Consider the following 17,394-nt stretch of genomic DNA (forward strand, 5'->3'; position numbering starts at 1 on the left):
GGTCAAAATAAGGGGAATGCTGACATATCACTCATTTGGAGTGCCCTAAAGCAACTGCACTGCCTTTTTCGAAACTGGATGGCAGTAGACACTTGGTTGAAGGTTATATTCTAAGGGGCTGCACTGCCCTAATACATACAGGAAACCAATACAAGAAAAGCATATTTTGTAATGAACTTCATTACAAGTGTCTTGAGAGAGAATTCCATTATTGTGGGCTTCTGCAGAGAAGGCCCTGCTCATTTATAGATGGACCATTTTATTGAAGAATCATCCCATGCTTTCTCTAAGGCAGTGATAGTGAATCTTTTAAAAAGATCTCGGCATGTCAAAAATTCAGAAGATGCCTAACTTGATTTTGCTGGTGTGTTAACCCATCCCCTCCAAAAAAAGAGAGAGACAACTCTCTTTGCTTCCCCATCTAGGCCACCCTGCATTCAGCAGCCCTGAGGCTGGGCCTGAAATAGAGGCCTGGGCCTCAATTTCAATCATACCGTCTCTGGTGCCATTCAAAAAGGACACATTGCACCATCCCCAAAGTATGTGAACCTTGGGGAATGGCATGATTGCCCCCTGGGCTCTAGGGCTCCTCAGGAGCTTCTATATTCTGCTAACCTTCAGGCAGTTTTCTTTGGCGGCTTACCTGAGGCTGCTCCGCATCATGCAAGGCCTCCATCCTTGAAGCAGCCTTGGAGAATGTTTTTCCATTGTCTCTGCAGCCTCCGAAATCCACACAAAAGCATGCACTGTTCTTACACAATTTTTGGAGGTTTTGGAAGCCTTGCACAACTTTCTGAGGTCGAGCAAGGGCACATCCCATTCTTGTATGGTCTCTACAACCTCCAAAAGTCACATGAAAACGAGGACTGCTCTCGAAAATACTTGTTGGGTGTTGATGAACCTTGTCATGTCACCCAAAATGTGACGTCTCACCTTTAACACACATGTCAGGTTGACCATTGTAGGCCTAAGGTTTATATTAACGTTGAATGGGAAATTAAAGTTAAACATTCTTCAATTCCACGAGGAGAGTTTTAATTAACTATTACAAATGACTCAAAGAAGACTCATAATATTTCAAGTATTTGAGTCACAGATGAAAGCCCAGACTATATATCATCCTTCTTCAACAGTGGGATGACAAAAATCGTCCTTGTTGACCATAGTGGATCATCAATTGTTAAGTGGTCACTAAATGAAATCATGACGCTGGTTACGATCTTATTTCAGCTTTCCTCTACTTTACAGACTTGTGAAGGTCATAGATTCAAGGGCTAGTGATAAAAGTTACTTTTTGATCACTTCTAATTGCAAATAGCTGTTGTACAAGGTGGATGCTAAATGAGGACTAGGCATAATATAGGATTGGAAAGCTAATAGGAAGAACAATTTCATGGGGGGGACAATTGCTTATAGACATGGGGGTCTCTCCCCTTTATTGGATATCCAAACAGATGCTTTATAACGAGTGTCAACCTCGCATCATCACGTGACATTGCAATTTTTTTGACCTTTGCTAAAATGGTGGTGGACGTGCCCAGTGCGTGACGCATCTGAAGTTTGATACCCCTGCTTTATAACTATGTCAAGGATGCTTTGGATTCCTGCACCAAGCAGAGATTAGACTCAAGAGCTAGGGTGATTCCTTCCAATTATATATTTTATGACCTATTTTCATTCTGAGGGTTGGTTTGGTGTAAAGATTAAAACTCAAAAATGAAGAGACTTGAGTTCTAATCCTCCGTATTAGGCATCAAGCTAGTTAGATGAATATATTTTGGTATATTTTGATATATTTTGAAACAGTCACTTTCTCCTAGTCCTAGGGAGAAAGCAAGGGCAAGACACCTCTGTAAATCTTGCCCCCAAAACCCTGCCAGTTTCCAGGAGACAAAACTGACCAGAAGGTGTTTGACTTTCAGAAAAGGGTTTGCCTTTGGGGGAATTTTGCCCTGTGACTATGCTACAGTTTAACACTTACACCATTTTCTGAGAGCACATAAACTTTCTTTCATTGATAATCATTTTGATAATCATTTATTAATCATTTATTAAAAAGGAAGAATATTAAATATCATGAGATGAATGAAATGTTCATACCATAAATCTTAATTCTGGATCCAGTAGGGGGCACCAAAGGAATGTGACAAATGTTTTATTTTTGCCTACCAGTATTTCCCATTCATCTAGTTATGAAATTGTATATACATTTTATGAAATGTTTACTTTGATAGTTTTAATACGATTTTACATGTTGTTTTAACTTTTGATTGAGAGTCACCCAGAGTTGGTTAGAACACGGGCAGCTATATAAATGTTTTAAATAAATAAATAAAAAGCATAAAACTGTATGTAAGGGCCAATTAGAAAACCCCAAAAAGGTTATAAAATTGTAGCAACCTCTTTAAAATGGGCAGGCTGGACAAAACAGCTTTTCTGATTCATACAACACCTGCTCTATTAATTGGATGATGCTGGGTTTTGAACGTCTGATGCAAATTCTCTGATACAATGCTGTTGTTTCCACACACCTAAAGCAGATTTTTTTCCCCTCCTATAAAAGATAAAAAATCCCACATCAATGAGCCCCAATCTAGCCAGTCACATTTCAGCCTTCTATGCTGTGGCAATTCAGTCCTTAGATTTATTTGATGTAAACTACTTTTCTTAATCTCAAAATATTTTACAAAAGGCCACAGGTTCCTTATGCTCTTTGCCTTCCTGAGAATTCTTAATGTATGGTCTCAACATGTCTGATGGAAAGGTTTGGCTTATAATGTCATGCTTTCAGTTTCTGTGATGGAGGTGGCAGTTATGAACATAACAAAATATCAACATAGGAGAAGTATAGATTTGAGGGCAAAGTAGCATGAAGCTATGGCAAGGAAATTCTCAGCACTGTGAGATCTTGGAAGCCCTTAAAAGTAATTAAGGCTCCACAATCTCAATAAGTTTGATGACTGCTTAAGGATATAAAATGAAAAATATTAAATAATGGAATCCTTCAAATAGGATGCTGTTTAAAACCTAGGAGGAACAACAGCAAAACCTATAACTTCTATAGAAAATGGATGCCATTCATAAGAAAAGATCTCAAATAATATTTTCCACACCAAGTCATCCAGGAATTGATTCAATTATGTAGAAAAAAGCCACCCAAAGTCAGAATGGATTAAATTATCTACTGGACTGTCTAAGCTTCCTTACGAAGCTGACGAACTGTAGAAATGCAGCAGGAAGCTCCTGACAATGATAGGATTAGGAAGATTTTGCTATCTTGTTCTAAATTACAACAAATGTAATCTTGTACAGTACCAACAAAGATAGATTTAATCAACCAAATGTAAAGACTAACCTTGCAGAATAAATTTCATAGATTGACATATAAACAATGAAGTAACATTTCGCAGGAAGGTCTGAGCTAATTTTTATTAAGGGCAGATGATTTGGACCTCTGACCCAATGGGTGTGAGACTATTTCTGCATAAATGAACAACTGAAAGTTGCCTTTCTCATTCCAACATGATTTATTGGTCACTGGTGCCAAGAAAACAGAATCCAGTTGAAGCTCTGGCTAACATAACTGCAAAATTCATAATCTAAAAACTGATCCAGATTAAAGGATGCAGTTTTATATTCTCTGTAATAGAAAGTTGAGTCGGTTTGGACTAATGGTTAAGACATCATGTTAGAAACCAGGTGACTGTGAGTTCTAGCCACGCCTTAGGCATGAAAGCTGAGTGACCTTGGGCCAGTCACTCTGTCTCACCTCACAAGATGGTTGTGGGAAAAATAGAAGAAAGAAGTATTATGCATGTTCTCCACCTTGAATTACTTACAAAGCAACAAAGGTGGGATAAAAATATAATAAATAAGATGCATTGCATTCTTTTGCCAGTTTAGTAATCCTGTCCTTCACACTCATGACAGATTTGTAAATGTAGGTGTGCCAAACTCATTATCCAAGAAAAATTTGCACATGCAGTAAAGTTGCCCTTTGTATAGAGATCGATAGGAGGAATTTGCAGTTTACTTGGTACAAACAGCAGTTGATCAACACTACATCAATATGGTACAGCAATTAATTGCATGCAGAAGATGCCAGGCTCTGCTCATTTGGGAAGTTCACTGTAGGCCACGTTCAGTCAATTAAAGAAAAAAAAAATAAGAATAGTGATACCAACGATATTGTAAACATTGCCAAGAAAATATTGGCGGAATGCTCATTACACTAAAAAAATATTAAAGATCACTCTGTTTCCGTGACACATCAGTGAACTTTAGTTTTGCTGTTATTCCACCCCATGCTGTTTCAGTTCAAAATATTGAAATTAACATGGCAGCAAAGCACAGGACAGACACTGAGCATTCCTGGGGCTTGCTGTTGTAATACTCTATTGGAAATTGCTGAATGGCTTTTGAAAGCCTTTCCTCTTGTGGAGCCAACATTTTTACCAACCATTGAGAGAGAGAGAGGTAAAGCAAGAGTGCTGTTCAGAAGTTAATGGTAGTTCACAAGCCATGGCTGGCAGTGGGTCCCAATTATCTTCACTTACAGGAGATGGTAGGATAGGAAAGCAGTTCCATGGGGAAGATCCAGGGACAACTAGTGTGTATGAAAATGTATCATTTGGGATGGAGCTGACTGGAGAAGTTGGAGGGGAGGGTGATGGAGGATTGGAATGAACAAAAGTTGGAAATGAACACATTGCTGAAGCAGAGTCTGAGAAGGGATATTGATGAAGTCAGCTCGAAATAATTGAACGCAGTTGAAGAGGGGGCAAATAGGAGGAATGCAAAGTCTGGCACAGGATTAATGCTAGTTGGATTATTGAGAAAAGAAATGAAAGTGATTGGTTGGATGGGAATCGGTAGAGAATATCATGGCTAGAGGAAGGGAAAGAAGTGATGAAAGATAAAGTGGCTGATAGAGTGCTCTCTTGGAAGACTATGAGGAGGAGGGTGGTGGAAGAATTACAATAGGTGATATGCAAAAGACTAACGGGACTAACATCAAAGAAGCAGGGGCAACCCAGATGTTATTTGGCTGGAGATGAGCTTGGAAGTTGAAAACAAGCATTAGAAGAAGGGAAGAAGAAGAAAAAATATGTGTGGCAGGTAGAAAAATCCTCTCTTGGACATAGGACGAAGAAACAACCAGATCAGTGGTGGGATTCAATTTTTTTTACTACCGGTTCTGTGGGTGTGTGTGGCTTGGTGGGCGTGGCAGGGGAAGGATACTGCAAAATCTCCAGTCAGAGGTGGTATTTGCCGGTTCTCTTACTCAAAATTTCTGCTACCGGTTCTCCAGAACTGGTCAGAACCTGCTGAATGCCACCTCTGAACCAGATGGTGTAAAAGGATTCAAGGGGAGCTCAGGAGTCTAAAGAGCATGGTACCTTATTCCCAAGAATGAAGGATTTGAGGGATTTGGGAACAAGGTAGGATGGGAAGCACACCAATGATTGAAGTGGACCCAGTATTTTGGGGTAATCCTAGCTAAGCACTGGATGGAACCCTGGGACATCATAGGGAAGGATTTTAGTATGAAGATGAAAAGCAATTCTGATGAAGGCCGTGGGAATGATGTCTTCACATGAAGTTGAGTGCCAGTTCAATCTCAGAGGTATTGTTGGAATACTGTGTTTCCACTACCCATCTAACTGCTTCCCAAGCTCTTTAAAGTAATTGCTAGGCTGATGATAGACTCCCACAGATTCTGCTTTCTGAATGATTTCAGTCTCCATTTCTGGAGTACGGTGTCTTAGGAATTCATGGCAATATGACAGCCATGATATCCCTGCCTCACACAGAGGACCAAGCACTGGATCTAGTCTTTATCTCAGGTCATTCATTCATTCACAGAATTTTTATGATTGTCTACCTTAACCTTTTGATTCTAGATAGCTTATAATGCAGGAGAGAGTTGCATTAGGATGGGAATTGAGGATGGAGAACAGTATCATTAGTCTATTGTTGAGGTTAGATCACCATCTGGTCTCCTTGTGGCTTGTGGCCACTGCAGATCTCCTGTCAGGCACAAAGTATCAGGACCACATGTTAAGTTCTAGTTAAGAAGATTTTTTTGCTCCTGACTATTCACAAGAATCTAGTCAACTAAGGTCAGCACTAAATTGGCACTAGATAAGAGGTAACAAATTCAAGGCTGGACATATGGGAACATAACATTTCCAGATTGATTCCTGTCCTGACTCTGTCCCCAAGCAGAGCATCTGCTCTTCTTCTCCTACATCTCAATAATGCAAATAATCTCTTAAGATGGTCTGTCCTAAGTACCTTATAGATATAACTGACCGGGTTGGGTGGGTATGTGGGTTTCCCAGAGATTGACTGACACTGGAGTGTTCGCCTGCCTAGTTGAGCTCTAGAATGTTGAGACCACAAAGATGTTTGATAGACTGCCCCAAAGTAGTCTCTTCCAGAGAAACTCATGAGCTCCATGAGAAGCATTGAAAAATGTAGTGCATCGGGGATATGGTAGTATCGGAGATGCTAGTGAAAAGATAAGAAATTAGGATGACCTGAATGCAAGTATGAGCTCTTGTTTGAGGTTGCTTGTATCGGTAACCATGGTGAAGCAATGCTATTTCCATGTACTGGGTAGTGCCAGCATTGTTTAGCACAACTCATTCTCTTTAGGGACTGTGGGCCTTGAAAGTACTCCCACCAGCTACTGTGGGCTGATTGTCAGACAATTTTGCAGGAAAAATTGCTCACAGTAACTTTGAGTTGGATAGGCAAAGTAATCCCTCCAGATCTAGCATTCTATGGGGTTTGAATGAGGGGGAACAAAATCAAACATAACCCTAGCAAAGTAGAATTACTGTTGTTACAAAGGTTTCAGAATCCATGGAAGCTCCATTAACTGTTTTCAAATAATGGAAACACAATTTAGGAATTCTTGAACTTGCGGCTCCAACTACAGCAGAAAGTAAAGACATTGGCCAGGTTGGCCTTTGGTCAGTTTGTCTGTTTTGCTAGTTGGGATTTTTCCTGGTACTGAAAATAATAAGCCACGTCTGTATCATCTCACACTCAAACTGTTGAAATTCACTCTTCAAAGAGTCCCTTTTAAAGATCACTTAGAAGCTGCCCCCCAACAGACTGATACTAACCAGTATAACAGAACAAAAACCCTGGTTTGAAGGCACCATATTGCTTGCTAGTCTGCTTCTGGGCCCAGTACAAAGGGTGAGTGATTACTTTTTGTTAAGGTATTAAGATTTAAGAACTGACCAGCAGTGAGTATCTGTATGAGGCTGTGAATTTGATGTAAGTCTGGCTGATGTAACAAGAGTGATTCAGCAGAATATGGATATTTTCCTTTAAGACTGGAGAGTAAAGATCCCCTTAAGAAGTGTGTATATCAAAGGAAGCCATTAGAGGGTGTGGTTCTCTTTCTTTATGATAAGTATTCAGTGCAGAAGTTCTCCGTGTGTTAGGAAGAAGAAAGCTTGCTTGTAAAGGTATTTTGCCACCGCGTATATATTATCTGTATATACCTGTTGTATATTAAATCACTGTTAAGGTCTAAGTCTCTGTGTGCTGTGTGTTGCTCCTGGGTTGTCTCATAAAGGTAATCATGCTGCCAAATGCTCTGACACTTATGTGGTTTGGACCTTTATTACCTTCAGGACAACCTGTACCAGGTGGAATCCTATGAAAGAGTGATCTGTTCCATCCCAGATACAGTCTAGTAAAAAGGGGGAGCTACAGATACCCTTCCTTTGAGAAATCAAGAAGGCAGGGCTCCCCAGAATGGCCTTCTCAACAGCAACACCATTGCTTTGGAGTATTCTGCCCTATCCAAGACCAATCTTTCATGGGATCTTCAGAATGGAAAATAATTATGGACAGCAGAGAGTAGAAATGTGGCCTTTTATGAGATTTTATAGATTTTAGGTGTAATGATTAAGGACCAAATTGGGAGAAATTGAAAAGACTGTGTGTTCTAGTCCTGCTTTAGGCATGAAGTCAGCCTAAAGACTGTCTTGGACCAGTCAATTCTTTTTCTCACTCTTGGGAAGAAAACAATGTGGCAAACAATTTCTGAAAACCATGAAAAATGCACAGACTTGTTAATGTTAGTCCCCAAGAGCTAATTTGAAGAGAGAGGGGAGGGGAGGGAGGGAGGGAGGGAGGGAGAGGAAAACCGAGACCTAGAATCTAGTGAATAGATGACATACTTTGAAAAAGTACCTTGAGGACTACCAAAACCTGGATGATTGAGAATCTCTATGGACAGGTGACACACTTATTTTTATAAGTAAATATCTCACTATAGGCAGCTTGGTGCTTTCCAAATTACAGTATATAAATTTCAACATTGACCATGATGTCCACAAATTATGGAATTGTGGAAATGTTAGTCTGGAACATTTGAGGGGTCATCTATTCCAATCTAGCAAGCGGTTCACTAATGCATCTCTGACAGATAATCATTTAGCCTCTGTTTGAAAGATCTCCATAGGAAAACACCATCAAGTGGGAGCTTCTTCCAATGTCTGACGGCTAGTCTAGTCAGGATGTTCCTTCTGACAGCTGTTAGTCCTGCTCTCTCAGTCTATAGGGAATCAATCCACTTCCTCTTTTATGTGTCAACCTTTCAAATATTTGAAGACTGCTTCTTCAAATCTTCCTTCAGTTGTCTCTTTTGCAAGCTAAACAGAGAGATTCTTTAGCTGTTCCTCTGAGGGCTTGATTCTAAATCCTTCATCATATTGGCAGCCCTCCGCTGAACTTAATTTGTCACTGTCTCTTTTGAATTGTGATGCCCAGAAATGGGCATAATATGCCAAATGGAATGTGACCATGGCAGATAAATGGAGGTATTATTTCGCATTGACTAGACTCTGTGTTCCTGTGAAAGTACCCCAACATAACATTTGCCTTTTACAGCTACACTACATTCCTGGCTCACATTTAATTTCTGGTCAATAAGAACACCTAGATCTTGTTCACACGTACTATTGCCAAGCCAGGTCTCCTCCAAGCTATATTTTGCCCTAATTTTTCCTGTCCAGATGTAGCATTTTACATTTCTCCCTATTAAGTTCCATCCTATTTATTTCAGCTCACTCTTCAAGCCTGTCTAGTTCTTTTTGAATCTTCTTTCTGCTTTAGAGCTAGTCCTTGCTTACCAACTGCCTTGTTCAGTAACAGTTCAGAGTTAATATGGTGTAAAAAAAAACACCCAGTTTTGTGACCAGTCCTCGCATTTTGACTGTTCCTGGGGTCATGTGCTCGCCATTTGTCTGCTTGCCAACTGGCTTGTGACAAACAGAATTAATGGAGGATGTGAAAGTAAAATTGCAAATTGCAATAATAGTGACTTGCTTAATGACCAAATGGGAAGTGACATCATAAGTCCATTGCAGTCACATGATTATCTGCTTAGTGACCGCAATGCTTAGCAATGCAATTGCCGGTCCCAATTATGGTTGCTAAGTGAGGAATATCTGTAAAGTAACAATTCCCCTCCCGTCAATGTGTCGTTTGCAAACTTGATATGTCCCTCCAAGACCTTCAATCATGTTATAGTAACTGTGCTGAACCCACAATCCAGACACAGCCCTGTGGCATTTGACACAATACTTCTTTCCAGGCTGAAGTAGAGTTATTAATGAGCAGTGTTTGGATATGGTCATTCAAACTAACTGGGAATTCATCTAACAATAGTATCATACAGCCGGTGTGTTACCATTTTATTATGGAGATTATCATGATAAATTCTGTAGAAAACTTGACTTTCTCCAGGTACCATGTATCTACAACAGTGTTTTTCAACTTCTGCTGTTTTAGGATATGTGGACTTCAACACCCAGAAGTCTCCAGCCAGGATGTACTCGCTGGAGATTTCTGGGAGTTGAAGTCCACACACCTGAAAATTGCTAAAGATGAGAAAGATTGGTTTACGGTATTTTGATCTTCTTAACTTTTGATCTGTTTTAGAGGTAAATTTAGTTTGGCAGAATTGATTGGTTACAAACCATGCCAGATCCTGTTAATTGTAGCATTCTTATCCAAGTGCTCACAAACCTGCTGTTTAATAACCAGCTGAAGACCTTTGTACATAACACACTCCCAACCGACAGTTTTGTGGTTTCCTAAATGCTCTGCTACAGAGACGAGAACATTTCTCCTCTCTGGTCTTCCAGAAAGTTGAAGTGTAACCCATTCAGAAGACAACAAATGGAGAAAGGCTGTACACCAGGGGTGTCAAACTCGATTTCATTGAGAGCCACATCAGGATTGTGTTTGACCTCAGGAGGGCTGCGGGGGGCATAGCCACCTTGATTTCAGGGGCGCCTGTGGCGGCCTGACCACTCTGTCAGCGAAAACGGGCTCCCAATCTCCGTTTTTGGCTATGACAGCCTCCTACAACCCACTGCCAGTGAAAACAGAGCTTGGGAGGGCTGGGTTTTCACTGGCAGAGGCGCCACGGGCCAGTCCTTCACTGTTTCCAGGGCGGGCTCTGCAGGTCAGATATAAGCACCCTGCAGTCTGCATCCATCTGACTGGCTTGAGTTTGACACCCTTGCTGAACAGAGTACAGCGCACAGATACTGTAGAAATAGAAAGCTGAATAGAATTCAAAGTCAAGGTTTGAGTAACTTGCAAATGAGAAACAGGAAAATCAAATGAATGAAGGCGAATATACGTGTTCCAGGATCCTGAAAATCAAATGATTTGCTATGTGTTTGAATAACTGTTGAAATCAACTTTAATGTGGGAGGGGAAAAGAAAAAACAGCAACTGCTTCATAAAATTTACATAAAAAATGGAATACAGTTTGGGAACAGTTTTTTTTTTACAGGGGTACCTGAAGACATCATTTTTAAGTTACATTTTTTTTTTACCAAATTAACCATAGTTTAATTAACCACAAATGTGTGTGAATATAGAAAGACTTGGTTTTTGAACATCTCCAAATTTTGTCATGCTTTTCTTAGCCAAGTACACAGACCCAAATGCCTATCAGAATGTCTTAAAATATTAAACATAAAAAATGTAATAATTCTGAATTTGCTGATGAGAATATGAGACGGACTTATAAATGAAGACAAGTCAACAAAGGCCATCTTTGCATGCCTTAATTTAAGCATCGGTTATACGTATAAAAATAGGATTATCTCAAAATGACCTGGATTTCTACTCATTGAAGCACATGCCCCAGAAACAGGTCAGAATCTGCTCTCCTTTTTGTAAATTCCTGCCATTATTTTCTTATCATTTGGAGGCCAATTCTAAATATACCCAAGCTTTAAGTTTATCATTGTAAAAGCTGTGATATACTGAGAGTAAATCTCCGAGAGATATTAGATTGGTAGAATTATAAAGAAGCAACTTAAGTGGTTTGGAAGATCTCCTTCAATGTTTTTCTTGTTTTGTACAGGAAAACATAACAAAACAAATGCTGAGTTGTGTTCACATGTACGTGTAACCTAGTTAATTAAACCTAATGGTGCATTCACACAATATGCTAAGGTTTGTTTATTTTTTAACAGAACCCAATCTGTTCTGTTAGTTCATAATTCATGAGCTATGCAAACCTCAAAATGGATTAACTTGGTTACCAGTTATGGAGAAAACAATCCCAGACTTAGTAGAATAGTCTGGGCAACCAATAGCCCTTATGTCACATATAGTCTTTGTCATAATTTCATAAAGCCCTTGTTTAGAAGTCCAAACTCTCTTTGTAAACAGTCAATTTGGATGCTGGTAATGGTAATAAATTCCTCCCTGTTTCTATATAAGGAGGAAGAGTCAGAAAATAGGGTGTAAAACAAGAGATTGGTGGGTGGAGATGTGAAAAAGTGAAAGAATGAGTGCCATCATCATTTTTAGTTCTGTCCTGACAATGTTCCCTTTAGTCACAATCAACTTGGTATGAATGCAGCCCAGATTATTCTGGTGAGAATGAGTACTTCAACACCAGTGCAGGTTGCTCATCCCTGTGGTAACCCAGGTACAACATCCTGATAACCAGTAAGAGAATGAAATTCCTTACCACTTACTTCCCTGGATACTTTATAGTCCTAATGCATCTGATTCTGAATAAGTGTCTTTATAGACTTACAGAACTTTTGCCGATGGACTAAAATTGTTGCAGGAATCATGATTGGACAACCATTTGTCTGGAATGGTATAGGGTTTCCTGTCTGAGCAGGGGGTTGGACTAGAAGACCTCCAAGGTCCCTTCCAACTCTGTTATTCTGAAATAAAATTCTGATGGGACCTAAATGGCTTTGTATTCGGTAAATGTATTCTGGATGTGGAAAGGGTTATTCTTCCACATTTGGATCTCACTGTGTCTATTGGCAGATCAATCTAAAATCAGTGACAGATTCTCTGAGACTACACAAATCAAGGCAGAAAGGCAACTATCTGCTGAAAGGATAGGCCCTCTTGACATGAAAATGGCCTTGGAAATGTTTTCTGCCTTGAGATTCATGGCTGTAGGCAAACTTTTGAGAAATGCATTCCAGTTATTAAGTTTGACATTTTGCAATGGCATGTTATATATACTGCATATCCTGTGTGTTTATTTCAACCCAGAGGAATGAACGAATCTGGTTTAATGAGCATTTCTACAATTAATTATGCCACTAGAACAGATCTACTGGTGCAGTGGTACAGTTGGAAATGCTCCCTCTACATCCCATTAATTTTGATCCTGATTACATGTATGACTGAATCAAGATTCTTTTTGTATGATGAGGCTCCTGTATGCTGGTAAACAATTTCACAAAATAAACTTATGGCCCATTTCCCCCTCTACAATTTCTTCTAAATATTTAGACTAGAAAGATGAAGGTGAAGTTTACTGACAGGACAGCCAGTGAAATCTGTCGTAAGAGTTTTGAGTTGAGATGGAGGGAGGTAAGAAGAATCAGGAATAAATGGGAAAAAAGCCACCCTTTTCCTCAACCCCCAAACCTGAAAATTATACTTAAAAATTGAAATTTTGCAGTTTTTCTTTTGCAGTGGCTGACACAGAAGTAAGTTAGCTCAAAAATCCAAACATACCCAGTTCTATGAGAACATGGAATCCAAAGCTATCTTCTAGGGGCAGAATTCTGACATGGCATAGCCATTACTTACATAATGTCAGTTTTGCTTTTTTGGATATCATTCGGAAGGAATATCTGATGCTAACTTACATGAAGTCAAACTATGAATCATCTAACAGAATATTGTCAGTTCTGGCCAGCAGCAGCATTCATCATCTCACAGAAGAGGCCTTCTCAGTTCTGTAAGAAGATGGATCCAGGAATTGGATCCAAAAGCATGCAGAAAACTATACCCTCCGACTGAGCTTTAGCCCTTTTCCATGTGCAAAAAGAAGGCAGAAGACAAGGGGAAACTGTAATCTTAGCTCTCTTAATTTAGAATGTCTTTCTGGAAATGAGCAGATAATTCAGAATTGGGGGAAAATATCTAAAAGAGGAGAAATCCAGAAGCCTTTCTAGTTTTTAGCGTGTTCCAACAAATACAGCCATGCACAACTAAAGAAACATGCTGAAGCAAAACGAGTTGAATACTTACCACAGGGCTACTGTATTGTTGTTGCATTTCAAAACAAGCCAAAGTTACAGGCGCCCTTGAGCCAGCGGTTAGAGAGGTGAAAGGTCTCTATTGTGTTGAATAACAACTTGGGCTTGCAATCCGATTGCTTAATAGCTCATGCCTAAATTAGAGCTGGAACAGAACTGTTAACAGAGCAGTTCCTGGCAAGGAAGGAACGTTCAGCAAAATTCAGCAAACACATTACCACAATGTGAAACACAGCTGGAAGAGGCACATATCAAGTTTACAACATCAAAACGTCTTATGTTGTGGAAAAAAACAGAAAATGCAGGCAGCAGGTTGTATGAAGAATTAGCTATCCGGTGTACCGTTTCTTGGGTTGGGGTTTGCTGTTTTAGTCCTTAGCATTGCACTTGTGTCTTCTTTCTCTCCCACAGACCACAAACCCCAGTTGATGAGAACAGCATGGCGTGCAGGACAACACCACCAATTACAATAGTTACAGCAGCAGCTCTAGCTGGGTGATCAGTCTGTGTGATCCGAGGGGTTTCAAGAGGTTGTCTCATCTTCATTCACATCGGGCAGTTCTGGGTCTTTAAGCCCTTCCCGGCTTCCTTGGTTTCTACACATCATCAAGAGGAAGAACATTTCATCACACATTCAAGAAGCAGTGTGCAACAATCCCTGTTGCAAGTTATTTGCTTCACACAAGAGGTTAATTGCAGATTCACAGACATTACAGGTAGTCCTCGACTTACAGTGGTTCATTTAGTGACTGTTAAAAGTTACGGAGGAAAGTGACTTATGGACATTTTTGTACACTTATGACTGTGGCAACATCCCCATGGTCACAGGATCAACATTCGAACAGTTGGAAACTGGCATGTATTCATGATGGCTGCAGTATTCCAAGGTCATTGTTGTGGTTAGCCGGCAGCAGATGCAGATGGTGGAGGAGAGCGAGGACTCGGATGAGGGGCCAGGACCATCAGGGAGTGGACTGCTGCCTTCAGAGATTGTGGGGGCTGGCAGCAGGGACGAGGAGGTTCCCGAGGAGCTTGTGCCAAGTGCACGTGCACGAAGGATTGCTCGGAGGAAAGAACAATTACAGCAGCACAGGCAACTTGGGAGTAAGGCTGCAAGGTAATGGCCCCTCCCTCAAGAGGATAAAAGCCAGGTTTTGGAAAGTGTTCTTTGCAGACAGCAAAGAAGCTCTTAAACTCAACTGGTGGACATCTTAGTTCGTGTTTGGAGAATATTGTAAATTAGTTCTTATCTCTGGGTTTTTGGCAGCCTTGACAGACAACTTGGCAAGGCTCTTTCTTGTCAGAGCTAATTAGCGGAAAGCAGCCTTCAGAACAGAATTCGTTATTAAACCTTAAAAGTGGGGTGGCTGCTGCCTTTGTCTGTGTTTGCTCTTTGGGAACCTGGCTGGGTCAGAACAGTCGTGTGATCCCCTTTTGCGACCTTCTGATAAGCAAAATTGATAGGGAAGCCCGATTCCCTTAACAACCACGTTACAAACTTAACAGCTGCAATGATTCGCTTAACAACAGTGCCAAGAAAGGGCGTGAAAAACGGGGGCAGAACTCACTTAACAAATTTCTCACTTAGCAACATAAATTCTGGGCTCAGTTGTGGCCTTAAGTGGAAGACTACCTGCATCGCTGGCTGAGGAATTGTGGGAGTTGGAAACAAATACATCTTAAAGTTGAGAAAAACTGTCTTAACTGGTTTCACAAACAACAACAAAAATTACATTTGGAGAAGTATGTGTCGACAAGTGCAGCAAAGAATGTTATCTGAAACCAAGAGGACTAGAATCTTCCTTTATTGATATGCTCAACAGTGGCCCGTATACTTTGGATCATGTGGGCTTAATGTTCAGTCCCAGACCTCTCTGCGTATAGAAAAAAACAGCTGTGCCCAAAATATTTGAGGAGTCAGTCAGCTACCTGCTGTATTTACATAACACATTTAATTCAGTTACCAAAATAATTAATTTTTTTGGACTCACATAATGTGCTGAACCATAAAATTGTCAACTGATTTGGATTCAAACAACACAGCAAGCCACACACACAAACAAAAGTAATAATGACAAATGCCAAGTATGTTCAGCAACATACAGTGAAAATACAGCTGCTCAATTTTTATCAGACCAACTCAAGTTTGTTGTGAGAACAACACATCCAGAATTAAAACAGTGAGCTTGATAGACTGGGGGGTATGGAAACACCTCGATGCCATCAATGTTTTTTTTAAAAAAAAGAGAATGGAAAATAACAAGTATGGCAAGGGATCCATTAAGAGTTGCTTAATGGTTCAGCTATAATGAGAACCTCTGTTTGCAGACGGAGTCTATCTTGGAGAAGCCATGGCATACAAGGGTTTTTATTTTAATTTTTCTGGAATTTCAAGTTGCTGGCTTAACTGGGCCTTTCCATCTGGCCTAACTCTTCATTACATTTCTAGGAAATATATGAGGAAAGAACTGATTTCTATTAAACAACACTCTCTCCAGCCAGAGGGTGATAAACCCAGCCTTTGCTGATACAAGTAAAGGCAGGGACCATCAGCTTCCCTATGATGTATAGACTCAGACAGAAGATCAGAGAAGTGTTACCCAATTGCATACCAGCCAAGCAACCTGTGAGACAGAGCATTAACAGTCACAATTCCAGGATGGACTGCCCCCTCTATCACCTCTTCAGCTTGCTAGTTTTAGTAGGTTTGAAATTGGATTTCAGGCAGAGGTGGGATTCAAATTTTTTAACAACTGGTTCTGTGGGTGGGGCTTAGGTGGTGGGTGAGGCTTGGTGATAATGTGACTGCGTGGACATGGTTTGGTGGTTATGTTATTGGCTGGGTGTGGCCAACTCAACATCACTCACATCCAGGCACGCATCTCCTCGCCTGGCCTCTCATGACTGTGGGGATGCTGCAACAGTCGTAAGTGTGAAAAATGGTCATAAGTCACTTTTTTCAGTGCCATTGTAACTTTGAATGGTCACTCCACACAAGCAAAGTACCAGCAAAGGAGGGGAAAAAAACTCCAGAGACGTTCCTGAAACAGGCAGTCTAGTCCTGCCAAGAATGTAATAAGGGTTAATGGAGAGGCGGTTTCTGTAAGCAACACCGGAATGTTTCCTTCCTGCCTTCCTTACAGGATTAGGCCAGTAATTTCTTCTAACAACCGGTTCTCTGAACTGCTTAGATTGTTAACAAACGGTTCTAGCGAATAGGTGCGAACTGATAGAATCCCACCCCTGGTTTCATGCGATTAAGGCAGTGGTGGGATTCAAATTTTTTTTCCACCAGTTCGGTGGGTGTGGCTTACTGGATATGCTTTGTGCATGTGCACACACTTTGCATGCGCTCATGTGCCAAATGCACACTTTGCGCAGGCATAGAGGTGTTTGCACAGGCGCAGTGGCGTACTAATTCACCTCCTGCAAGCCTGCATGATGCCAGTTGCTTCAGCAGCTGCCACGCGGAACTCTTCTCTGCTGCGCAAAGCAGCTGTGTTTCAAATTCAAAAGATAAAGGTGAGTATGGGAGCCCGGGCGGGCGGGGGGCCCAACAGCAGAGCAGTGGAGAGAACCAGTTTGCTCTCTGCTGCTCATCGCTGCTACCGTCTCTGCAGAACCAGGCCAAACTGAGAGAATACCATTAAGGAGTTTTTTATCATGTCTTCTGACTGCGGGTTGATGTTCATGGGTGCGCTCTGCAAGTATTGCCTATCTGTCCTACATAGTGGCTGTTACAGTCCTGACATTGTATGGTGTAGATCAGGGGTCTCCAGCCTTGGCAACGTTAAGACTTGTGGACTTCAACTCCCAG

General features: G+C 40.8%; 1 protein-coding gene across 2 annotated transcripts in view; it reads right to left on the reverse strand.

Annotated features, from left to right (window-relative positions):
- Positions 1-10,726: 10,726 nt before the first annotated feature.
- Positions 10,727-17,394, reverse strand: part of CAMKK1 (calcium/calmodulin dependent protein kinase kinase 1) — a 127,425-nt gene continuing 120,757 nt past the window's right edge. Inside the window, exon 16 of one of the 2 annotated variants that reach the window (XM_026708422.2) lies at positions 10,727-14,173. In XM_026708422.2, the coding sequence (XP_026564207.2) occupies positions 14,101-14,173 (73 nt within the window). In that variant the 3' untranslated portion in view covers positions 10,727-14,100. The remainder of the gene's footprint in view (positions 14,174-17,394) is intronic. The other variant, XM_087926972.1, reaches the window with a different exon arrangement.

This window comes from Pseudonaja textilis, chromosome 1, assembly GCF_049901715.1.
Source record: "Pseudonaja textilis isolate UNSWEBS1 chromosome 1, rPseTex1.2, whole genome shotgun sequence".
Taxonomy (NCBI): domain Eukaryota; kingdom Metazoa; phylum Chordata; class Lepidosauria; order Squamata; family Elapidae; genus Pseudonaja; species Pseudonaja textilis.